This window comes from Anolis sagrei, chromosome 13, assembly GCF_037176765.1.
Source record: "Anolis sagrei isolate rAnoSag1 chromosome 13, rAnoSag1.mat, whole genome shotgun sequence".
NCBI lineage: Eukaryota > Metazoa > Chordata > Lepidosauria > Squamata > Dactyloidae > Anolis > Anolis sagrei.
In genome coordinates this window covers 8,103,320-8,115,846 of record NC_090033.1, presented here as the reverse complement: position 1 = coordinate 8,115,846, position 12,527 = coordinate 8,103,320, and the positions used below count along the sequence as shown (strand labels likewise).

The following is a 12,527-nucleotide window of genomic DNA, read 5'->3' as shown; positions in this document are numbered from 1 at the left end:
ATATTACATTTATATATCTTATAGTATTAAATGTTGCATTATTATAATATTATAAATGATATAATATATATTGTAATATGTCATTAATTATATAGTATCATATGTACTATAACATATATATGATATGAAAATAATGTAATATATAATAATATAATATAGTATATTAACATATGTAATATAATGTATAATATATGCTATATATAACAGATTATAATTATAATGTAATACTATATATCTATATCTATATATCTATGTATCTATATAGTATTATATATAATATTATTTTTTTATTTATTTATTAATGCGCTTGTATACCACTAATATCTCAGCCTAAATCGGCGACTCATTGCGGTTTACAACACTAAAAACAAAAATATTCAGTTTAAAAGCATAAAACACATATACAATACAAATTATTGGGCCACCAATAACCATCCAATGCATCCCGTAACTGGAGTCGCAATCCAAATAGCATATATATGTAATATTATATATAATACTATATAGATATATAGATATAGATATATAGTATTACATTATAATTATAATCTGTTATATATAGCATATATTATACATTATATTACATATGTTAATATACTATATTATATTAAATATATTATATATTACATAATTATAATCTACTATATATAATATATATATTATACATTATATTATATATGTTATTATACTATATTTGTTATTATTATTATAGTATATATTATATGTTACATGTTATTATTATATTATATAGTATATTAATATATGTATTATAATGTATATGATGTAATAATATATTAATATAATAATGTATTCATGTTGTTGTTCATTCGTTCAGTCGTCTCCCGACTCTTCGTGACCTCATGGACCAGCCCACGCCAGAGCTCCCTGTCGGCCATCACCACCCCCAGCTCCCTCAAGGTCAGTCCAGTCACTTCAAGGATGCCATCCATCCATCTTGCCCTTGGTCGGCCCCTCTTCCTTTTGCCTTCCACCTTCCCCAGCATCATTGTCTTCTCTATATATTATTATGCAATATGTAATAATATAATCTATATAGTATATTAATATGAGTAATATAATGTATAATATAATATATAATATATAATATTTATAATTGAAATTATATGTGTAATATATATTCTACTATATAATTATATTATTATAAATTGTATTATAATATAATTTATAATGATATAATTGTATAGTATAATATATATTACATATATGTATAATATTATATAATATATATAGTATAATATAATATATATATATGATAATATAATATATAGTATATTAATATATGTAATATAATGTATAATATATATAATAGATTATAATTATAATGTAATATATAATAATATCATATATAGTATATTAACATTTGTATTATAATGTATAATATATATAATATATATAATAGATTATAATTATAATATAATATATAGTATATTAATATTTGTATTATCTTGTATAATATATATAATAGACTATAATTATAATGTAATATATAATAATATCATATATAGTATACTAATATATATAATATATATAATAGATTATAATTGTAATATATAATAATATAACTCTATAGTATAATATATGTTACATATCTATAGTAAGAATGCAATATATAATATATATAGTATATTAATACATGTATTATAATGTATATGGTGTAATAATATATTAATATAACAATGTATTCATAATATAATATTATAATATAGAATGCTGGCATTTGGATCAGGCACTTGCTTAGCCGCCTAAACCCTTTCCGGTTGGGCTCTTCCGGCTCAGCCTCCTCCACCCACGTGGGCAGGAAGGAAGGTAGAGCAGCCATGCCGAAGTCCAGGCGGGACAAGAAGAGTAAGGCTCAAACTAGTCTCTATTATTATTACTTTTATCCATTATTATTGATCTTGCCTCTTTTATGGGTCGATTCTCATGAATCTATTTATCTATAGCATACATTAGCCTTCGAATACTTACTTTACTTAGGCGACCCCTTGTCACTTTTCTGTCTTTCGCTCTCTATTCGTGCCTCTTCAAATTCTGCAGCACTGCTGGTCACAGCTGACCTCCAGCTGGAGCACTCACAAGCCAGGGCTTCCCAGTTCTCAGTGTCTATGCCAGAGTTTTTAAGGTTGGCTTTGAGCCCATCTTTAAATCTCTTTTTCTGTCCACCAACATTCCTTTTTATCCCTCAGTTCTTGTGGGTTTTTTTCGGGCTATATGGCCATGTTCTAGAGGCATTTCTCCTGACGTTTCGCCTGCATCTATGGCAAGCATCCTGTTGGAATTGGGATAATGGGTTTATATATCTGTGGAATGGCTGGGGTGAGGCAAGGAGCTCTTCCCTGCTGCAATTAGGTGTGAATGTTTGGCTAATCACCTTCATTAGCATTTGAAGGCCTGCCTGAACCTGGGAAAATCTGTTGCTGGGAGGTGTTAATCTGTGCCTGGTTTCTTCCTCTCTGTTGTTTAGCTGTTATAATTTTGGAGTTTTTTAATACTGGTAGCCAGATTTTGTTCATTTTCATGGTCTCTTCCTTTCTGTTGAAATTGTCCACATGCTTGTGGATTTCAATGGCTTCTCTGTGTAGTCTGACATGGTGGTTGTTGGTGTGGTCCAGCATTTCTGTGTTTTCAAATAATATGCTGTGTCCAGGCTGGTTCATCAGGTGAACCAACCACCTCCCAGCAACAGATTTTCCCAGGTTCAGGCAGGCCTTCAAATGCTAATGAAGGTGATTAGCTAAACATTCACACCTAATTGCAGCAGGGAAGAGCTCCTTGCCCCACCCCAGCCATTCCACAGATATATAAACACATTATCCCAATTCCAACAGACCTCTACCTCTGAGGATGCTTGCCATAGATGCAGGCGAAACGTCAGGAGAAATGCCTCTAGAACATGGCCATATAGCCCGAAGAAACCCACAAGAACTGAGTGATTCCGGCCATGAAAGCCTTCGACAATACATTCCTTTTTATGTTCTTGAGTTTCGAGTAGAGCAGCTGCTTTCGGAGACGGTGGTTGGGCATCCGGACAATGTGGTCGGTCCAGCAGAGTTGATGGCGGAGGACCATCGCTTCAATGCTGGTGGTCTTTGCTTCTTAGCACGTTGATGTTTGTCCGCTCGTCTTCCCAAGAGATTTGCAGGATTTTTCTGAGGCAACAGACAACGTGTTGATGGTGGAGGACCATCACAGAATCATAGAATCAAAGAGTTGGAAGAGACCTCCTGGGCCATCCAGTCCAACCCCATTCTGCCAAGAAGCAGGAATATTGCATTCAAATCACCCCTGACAGATGACCATCCAGCCTCTGTTTCAAAGGTTCCAAAGAAGGAGCCTCCACCACACTCCGGGGCAGAGAGTTCCACTGCTGAACGGCTCTCACAGTCAGGAAGTTCTTCCTCATGTTCAGATGGAATCTCCTTTCTTGTAGTTTGAAGCCATTGTTCCATTGCGTCCTAGTCTCCAAGGAAGCAGAAAACAAGCTTGCTCCCTCCTCCCTGTGGCTTCCTCTCACATATTTATACATGGCTCTCATATCCCCTCTCAGCTGTCTCTTCTTCAGGCTAAACATGGCCAGCTCCTTAAGCCGCTCCTCATAGGGCTTGTTCTCCAGACCCTTGATCATTTTAGTCGCCCTCCTCTGGACACATTCCAGCTTGTCAATATCTCTCTGTAATTGTGGTGCCCAGAATTGGACACAATATTCCAGGTGTGGTCTAACCAACGCGGAATAGAGCATGGGGAGCATGACTTCCCTAGATCTAGGCACTATGCTCCTATTGATGCAGGCCAAAATCAGGCTTCCATGCTGGTGGTCTTTGCTTCTTCCAGCATGCTGACGTTTCCCCGCCTGTCTTCCCAAGACATTTGCAGGATTTTCCAGAGGCAGCGTTGATGGAATCGTTCCAGGATTTGAGTGTAACGTCTGTAGACAGTCCACGTCTCGCAGGCATATAGCAGGGTTGGGAGGACAATAGCTTTAGAGACAAGTGTCTTGGTCTCCCTATGGATGTCCTGGTCCTCAAACACACTCTGCTTCATTCGGGAAAATGCTGCACTCGCAGAGCTCAGGCGGTGTTGTATTTCGGTGTTGATGTTGACTTTGGGGGAGAGGTGGCTGCCAAGGGAGCGGAAATGGTCAACATTTCCTAATGTGACACCATTAAGCTGTATTTCTGGCACTGGAGAGGGATTGGCCGGCGACTCCTGGAAGAGCACTTTGGTTTTCCCGATGTTCAATGACAGGCCAAGCTTCTCGTATGCTTCTGTGAAGGTGTTTAGAGTGGCCTGTAGATCTTCTTCTGAATGTGCACAGATGACGTTGTCATCAGCATACTGGAGTTCTATAACTCCAGTATAAATCTATAACTTCGAATATCTTTCCCGGAATGGCTATTTCCCATTGTTTCCCATTCTTATTTTCCACAGTTTCCCTCACAAAAACCAGCAAGAAAGGCCTGGAAGTGAAGCAGAACTTGATTGGAGAGGTAAGGCCTAACTGGGAGCATCTGCACTGGGGAATTAACCCATTTTAGTACCGCTTTAACTATATGGAATCCTGCTAAGGCAGAGAAGGCACTGTATGTGTGTATATTATTTTATTTCCCTATTATTAAGACAATTATTATCATAATAATATTGAAATAGTAATATTATATTATTATTTCCCTATTATTAAGAAAATAATAATAATAATGTAATAATGTAATTATAATGTAATTATATTAAAGTAATGTAATATAATTGACTGGCTGCCCTGACACGAGAAATAAAAATAATTAAGAAAATAATAATAATAATCTTAATAATAGGGAAATCTATAATAATTTAATATATTAGGACTAAACTGGCATTGAATGCCATTGTTCTTATTGATTGATTGATTATTTTTCTTATTTATACTTATTTATCTATTTTATTATTTTTAATTTCTTCTTGATTTATGTTATTTATTTGTTCTTATTTTTTATCCTTATTGATTTACTTTACTTATAATAATTATTCTTCTTGATTCACTTTATTTTTATGTATTTTTCTTATTTATTTGTCTGCTTTATTATTTAATCAATTCATTCTTATTTATTTACATTATTTTTATTTATCCTTATTGATTTCTTTGATTTATTATTATTTATAATATATTATAAAGTAATACAATATAATACTAGTAATAATAATACAATATTATAATTATAATTATATATTTACATTACATGTAATATTACAATATAATGGTATACTGCAATATAGTAATACAGAATACTGATATTGTACTATGCTAATAATATAATATATTGTATGAAAATATATATTGTAAGCTGCTCTGAATGCCGTAAATAAATAATAAATAAAATAAATTATTAATCTTGATTCATTTTTATATTTTTTCTTATTTATACTTATCTATTTTATTTTTAATTTTTCTTCTTATTGATTTACATTGTGTATTCTTTTTATTTATTCTTAATTATTTACTTTATAATTATTTTATGTATTTAATTTAGTGATTTTCTTATTTATTCTTATTTATCTATTATTATTATTTTAATTCTTATTAATCTTATTTATTTACTCTTTATTATTTTAATTTATTGGTTCTTATTCTTACTGATCAATCTTTTATTTATTCATATTTGTTTTATTTTTTATTTATTGATTCTTATGATTTTTATTTATCTACTCATTTATTCTTATTTACTTGCTTTTTTATTTACTGATTGTTTCTATTGATCTACTTCAATATTTTTTCATATCCTGCCTTTCTCCCAATACAAGGATCAAAGGCAGGGACTTCTTGTTTCCTTCCCCCTTTTCCTTCATGCTAATTCTCCAAAATCCCTTCTCCTTCAGTTGCGGAAATGCGTGGAGACCTACAAGCGCCTTTTCCTCTTCTCTGTGGCCAACATGAGGAACAACAAGCTCAAGGACGTCCGCAACGCCTGGAAGCACAGCAGGTAAAGACGGGCATCGTTCTGGGTTTCTAGCTTGCCTGTCGTCCGCTTGATTCTCCCTACAACTCTTAAAGGTAGACCATTGGTCTTGATCTTCCATTGGTCTTCAATTGATATTCCATTGGTATTGAGCTTCCACTGGTCTTGGCCTTCCATTGGTCTTGATGTTCCTTTGGTTTTCCATTGGTCTTGGCCTTCCATTGGTTTTGGCCTTCCATTGGTCTTCACTTGGTATTCCATTGGTCTTGATGTTCCTTGGGTTTTCCATTGGTCTTAGCCTTCTGTTGGTCTTCCATTGGTCTTGGCCTTCCATTGGTCTTGATGTTCCTTTGGTTTTCCATTGGTCTTGGCCTTCCATTGGTTTTGGCCTTCCATTGGTCTTCACTTGGTATTCCATTGGTCTTGATGTTCCTTGGGTTTTCCATTGGTCTTAGCCTTCTGTTGGTCTTCCATTGGTCTTGGCCTTCCATTGGTCTTGATGTTCCTTTGGTTTTCCATTGGTCTTGGCCTTCCATTGGTTTTGGCCTTCCATTGGTCTTCACTTGGTATTCCATTGGTCTTGATGTTCCTTGGGTTTTCCATTGGTCTTAGCCTTCTGTTGGTCTTCCATTGGTCTTGGCCTTCCATTGGTCTTGATGTTCTTTTGGTTTTCCATTGGTCTTGGCCTTCCATTGGTTTTGGCCTTCCATTGGTCTTCACTTGGTATTCCATTGGTCTTGATGTTCCTTGGGTTTTCCATTGGTCTTAGCCTTCTGTTGGTCTTCCATTGGTCTTGGCCTTCCATTGGTCTTGATGTTCCTTTGGTTTTCCATTGGTCTTGGCCTTCCATTGGTTTTGGCCTTCCATTGGTCTTCACTTGGTATTCCATTGGTCTTGATGTTCCTTGGGTTTTCCATTGGTCTTAGCCTTCTGTTGGTCTTCCATTGGTCTTGGCCTTCCATTGGTCTTGATGTTCCTTTGGTTTTCCATTGGTCTTGGCCTTCCATTGGTTTTGGCCTTCCATTGGTCTTCACTTGGTATTCCATTGGTCTTGATGTTCCTTGGGTTTTCCATTGGTCTTAGCCTTCTGTTGGTCTTCCATTGGTCTTGGCCTTCCATTGGTCTTGATGTTCCTTTGGTTTTCCATTGGTCTTGGCCTTCCATTGGTTTTGGCCTTCCATTGGTCTTCACTTGGTATTCCATTGGTCTTGATGTTCCTTGGGTTTTCCATTGGTCTTAGCCTTCTGTTGGTCTTCCATTGGTCTTGGCCTTCCATTGGTCTTGATGTTCCTTTGGTTTTCCATTGGTCTTGGCCTTCCATTGGTTTTGGCCTTCCATTGGTCTTCACTTGGTATTCCATTGGTCTTGATGTTCCTTGGGTTTTCCATTGGTCTTAGCCTTCTGTTGGTCTTCCATTGGTCTTGGCCTTCCATTGGTCTTGAGCTTCCATTGGTCTTGATGTTCCTTTGGTTTTCCATTGGTCTTGGCCTTCCATTGGTCTTCCATTTGTTTTGGCCTTCCATTGGTCTTCACTCGGTATTCCATTGGTCTTGAGCTTACATTGGTCTTGACGTTCCTTGGGTTTTCCATTGGTCTTAGCCTTCGTTGGTCTTCCATTGGTTGTCCATTGGTCTTGGCCTTCCGTCCGTCTTCACTCGGTATTCCATTGGTCTTGAGCTTCCACTGATGTTCCTTGGGTTTTCCATTGGTCTTAGCCTTCCACTGGCCTTCCATTGGTCTTCACTTGGTATTCCAATGGTCTTGATGTTCCTTTGGTTTTCCATTGGTCTTAGCCTTCCGTTGGTCTTCCATTGGTTCTCCATTGGTCTTGGCCTTCCATTGGTCTTGATGTTCCATTGGTCTTCAATTGGTATTCCATTGGTCTTGAGCTTCCACTGGTCTTGGCCTTCCATTGGTCTTGATGTTCATTTGTTTTTTCATTGGTCTTGGCCTTCTGTTGGTCTTCCATTGGTTCTCCATTGGTCTTGGCCTTCCATAGGTCTTGGCCTTCCATTGGTCTTGATGTTCCATTGGTCTTCAATTGGTATTCCATTGGTCTTGAGCTTCCACTGGTCTTGGCCTTCCATTGGTCTTGATGTTCCTTTGGTTTTCCATTGGTTTTAGCCTTCCGTTGGTATTCCATTGATTTTGGCCTTCCATTGGTCTTAACCTTCCATTGATCTTGATGTTCCATTGGTCTTCAATTGGCATTCTATTGGTCTTGGCCTTCCACTGGGCTTGATCTTCCATTGGCCTAGATGTTCCTTTGGTTTTCCATTGGTCTTGAGTTTCCACTAGTCTTGGCCTTCCATTGGTCTTGATGTTCCTTTTTTCCATTGGTCTTAGCCTTCCGTTGGTATTCCATTGATCTTGGCCTTCCATTGGTCTTGATGTTCCTTTGGTTTTCCATTGGTCTGTTGGTCTTCAATTGGTATTCCATTGGGCTTGATCTTCCATCTGGTCTTGATTTTCCATTGGCCTTGGCCTTCCATTGGTCTTGAGCTCCCACTGGTCTTGGCCTTCCATTGGTCTGGCTGTCCATTGGTCTTGCTTTTCCATTGGTGTTCCATTGGTCTTGGCCTTTCATTGGTTTTCCTATTGGTCTTGGCCTTCTATTGAGCTTGATCTCCCATTGGTCTTGATCTTTCATGGATCTTGACCTTTCATAGGTCTTAACCTTTCATTGGTTTTCCATTGGTCTTGATCTTCCACCTTCTTTGTTCCAGGATCTTCTTTGGGAAAAACAAAGTGATGATGGTGGCGTTGGGACGGAGCCCAGCGGACGAATACAGAGATAACCTGCACCAGGTGAGGCCTGCCTTTCTCCCCCCTGGACGTAGAGGGACCCCCCCCCCCCCCCCCCGCTTTCCATCCACCTTCCATTGGCTCTCCCTCTTTTCCAGGTCAGCAAACACCTTCGGGGAGAAGTGGGCCTCCTCTTCACCAACCGCACCAAAGAGGAAGTCATCGAGTGAGTTTCCCTCTTTTGTCTCCTTCTTAGGCCTGATTTGGGTTGACTCGGGACTCGTCGACTTTTAGCAGCGCCTTCCCAGGGGTGGACTAGATGGCCTTTAGGGGTCCCATGCATAACCCTGGGCCCATATGTACTAGAGAATGAATGCAATAATAATAATAATAATAATAATAATAATAATAATAATAATAATAGAGTGTGCCTGGCGTTGCTGGGCATTGCAGTCCATTGTGTTTAATGGCCACCTTCCTTCCCTCCACAGCTGGTTCTCGAAATTCCAGGAGTCGGACTTTGCCCGTTCAGGGAACCGGGCCACCTTCGCGGTCAGCCTGGACCAGGGCCCCTTGGAGACCTTCCCGCACTCCATGGAGCCCCAGCTGCGCCAACTGGGCCTCCCCACCGCCCTCAAGAAAGGTGCGTGGCCCCTTTAAGAGGCCGAGCCCTCCTCCCAAAGGAGGCCCACCTCCCTTCTCACGTTTCCCCGTCTTCCACTTGCAGGAGTGGTGACCCTCCTCGCTGACCACGACATCTGCAAAGAAGGGGACGTCTTGACCCCGGAACAGGCACGGATCCTGGTGAGCAGCCCCCCCCCCCAAAAAAAGACCCATCATTTGGGATCCGGGGACGCCCCAAAACACAAGGCTATCTATTTCTGGAGTGTCAACCCATTGAAACTCAGGCAGAGAAAGCTCTATTTATTATATTATATTATTTATTTATAACAGTAATATATTTTTATTTGTTTATAATATATTTATTTGTTATATTACTTATTATTTTATTTAATATATTATTATTTTTTTACTTATAATCATATATTTTACTTATAATCATATATTTATAAATCTGGCTACCAGTATTAAAAAACTCTAAAATTACAACAGCGCAGCAACAGAGAGGAAACAAACAAGGACATCTCATCACCTCTCAACAAAAGTTTGCTCTAGGCACTGTCAGGTCATTATATGCTAATCAAGGTGGTCAGTTGAAACATTCACACCTAGCTCCAGCAGGCAAGAGTCCTTTGTCTCACTCTGGTCATTCCACAGATATATAAACCCTTTTTCCTAGTTCCAACAGACCTCTGAGGTTGCTTGCTATAGATGCAGGCGAAATGTCAGGAGAGAATGCCTCTAGACCATGGCCATATAGCCCGAAAAAACCTACAACCATCCAATCATATATTTATTATTCATTATATTATTTATTATTATGTTTATTTATTTATAATAATATATGTTTATTATTTATTATATTATTTATTGGTATACTAGCTTGGGGCATTTGTCAGCTGGGCTATTTGTTGGCTGGGTTCAGTGCTCTCTGGAGAACGGTGAACTACAACTCTCATATGTCAAGGTCAATCACCCCCACACCCCACCCATATGCGCAGTTGGCCATGTTGGGTTTGTGTGCCAAGTTTGGTCCAGATCTGACTTCAGCTGGGTTCAGTGTTCTCTGGATAAAGGTGAACTACAACTCCCAAAATCAAGGTCAATTCCCAGAAACCCCTGCAGTACGTTCAGTTGGGTCACAGGGCTTCTCTGTACCATGTTTGTTCCCGGTCTGTTGTCGGTTCTCTGGATGCAGGTGAATGATAACTCCCATAAATCAAGGTCAATTTCCCTCAAACATCTTCAGTATGTTCTGACATGGGGAGTTTGCGTTCCAAGTTTGGTCCAGATCCATCATTCATGGGGGTTGCAGTGGTCTGTGGGAGCTGAATGGGGTGAAGATACTACTTATCCCATCATCGGTGGTCCCCCCTAAAGGACCCCAGGATGTGAAGTGGGTCGCGGGGGGGTCTGTGTGCGAAATTTGGTCCAGATCCATCATTTGTGAGGGTCGCAGAGGTCTGTGGAAGTTGGAACTGAATTTGGTGAAAGTACTGCAAATCCCATCATCGGTGGTCCATCCAGCCCAAACCACACTAGGATGTGAAGTGGGTTATTGGGGGGGGGGGGGGGTCTGTACGCCAAGTTTGGTCCCGATCCGTCATTCATGGGGGTTGCAGTGGTCTGGAAGTTGGAGCTGAATTTGGTGAATGTACTGAAAATCCCATCATCCATGGTCCATCTTCCCCCAAACCACTCTAGGATGTGAAGTGGGTTATGGGGGGTGGGGTGGGGGTCTGTATGCCAAGTTTTGTCCAGATCCGTCATTCATAGGGGTCGCAGTGGTCTGGAAGTTGGAGTGGAATTGGGTCAATGTACTGCAAATCCCATAATCTGTGGTCCATCCTTCCCCAAACCACATCAGCATGTGAAGTGGGTCATTGAGGAAGGGGGAGTCTGTGTGACTAGTTTGGTCCAGATCCGTCATTTGTGGGGGTCGCAGTGGTCTGTGGAAGTTGGAGCTGAATTGGGTGAATGTACTGCAAATCCCATAATCCGTGGTCCATCCTCCCCTGAACCACACTAGGATTGAAGTGGGTCATTGGGGAGGGGGGGGTCTGTGTGACTAGTTTGGTCCAGATCCGTCATTTGTGGGGGTCGCAGTGGTCTGTGGAAGTTGGAACTGAATTGGGCGAATGTACTGCAAATCCCATCATTCCCTGAACCAGACCAGGATGTGAAGTGGATCATGGGGGGGGGGGTGTCTGTGTGCCTAGTTTGACCCAGATCCGTCATTTGTGGGGGTCGCAGTGGGAGCCAATCAGAAAGTGGGATATTTATTATTATTATTAGCAGTTATTAGGCTTCCCTGGCGGCGAAAGTGGCGTCAAACTGCATTCATTCTGCAGTGTAGACGCACCCACTGACGCTCCTTTTTTCCTTGGTCCCAGAAACTCTTTGGCTACAAAATGGCGGACTTCCGAGTGACGATTCGGAGCGTCTGGAGCGCCGAGACGGGAGAGTTCGAAGTCTTAGTTGAAGGTGATGAAGACGCAGCGGAAGAGATGGAGGAGGAAGAGGAGGAGGTGGAGGAGGAAGAAGAAGGCGAGTGACCCCAAAAAAGAGGGGGACAGGCATCCCATGGACTCTTCGCTTCCCCAAAAGGACCATCCACAACAAGGGGAAACTTTCCTTTCTGTGTGAATCCGGGACTGAGCTGGTCGTATTTCTCAGAGGAGATGGATTATTGTATAGCTATACATGCCACTGTATATGTAAAAAGTTTATAAAACTCTGGACTTGCCGTCTTGTGGGTGGTTATTAGGGTGTATGTATGTATGTGTGTGTGTATATATATATATATATATATATATATATATATATATATATACACACACATACATACATATACACACACACACACACATATATACAGACAAGTGTATATATGTATACAGCATATATATGAAGATGTATATATATATATATATGAATACAGCACGTACATAAAGATGCATATATACATATTATGAATATAGCATGTACATAAAATGTATATATACATAATATGAATACAGCCCGTATATAAAGATGGGTGTGTGTGTATGTGTATATATAGAGAGAGAGAGGGTGGGGGAGAAAATGGTCACACATACACACATGTATATACATATATATATATATATATACACATACAGACACACACACATATGTGTGTGTATGTATACACATTTATATACATACACACACATATATACATACACATTT

General features: G+C 39.3%; 1 protein-coding gene across 1 annotated transcript; it reads left to right on the top strand.

The window, feature by feature from the left end:
- Window positions 1–1,779: 1,779 nt before the first annotated feature.
- Window positions 1,780–12,063, top strand: MRTO4 (MRT4 homolog, ribosome maturation factor). Its single transcript, XM_067472722.1, has 8 exons — window positions 1,780–1,866; window positions 4,450–4,508; window positions 5,872–5,975; window positions 8,678–8,759; window positions 8,855–8,922; window positions 9,188–9,339; window positions 9,424–9,500; window positions 11,711–12,063. Exons 1-8 carry the CDS (start codon window positions 1,839–1,841, stop codon window positions 11,870–11,872), a joined length of 732 nt encoding a protein of 243 aa, XP_067328823.1. The 5' UTR covers window positions 1,780–1,838; the 3' UTR covers window positions 11,873–12,063.
- Window positions 12,064–12,527: the final 464 nt, after the last annotated feature.

Excerpts from the sequence above, each read along its gene's own strand:
- MRTO4 (XM_067472722.1), top strand. The coding sequence starts at position 1,839 with ATGCCGAAGTCCAGGCGGGACAAGAAGA. Across the intron at positions 1,867-4,449 it reads GTCCAGGCGGGACAAGAAGA|TTTCCCTCACAAAAACCAGC; the intron begins GTAAGGCTCAAA and ends TATTTTCCACAG. Across the intron at positions 4,509-5,871 it reads AGCAGAACTTGATTGGAGAG|TTGCGGAAATGCGTGGAGAC; the intron begins GTAAGGCCTAAC and ends CTTCTCCTTCAG.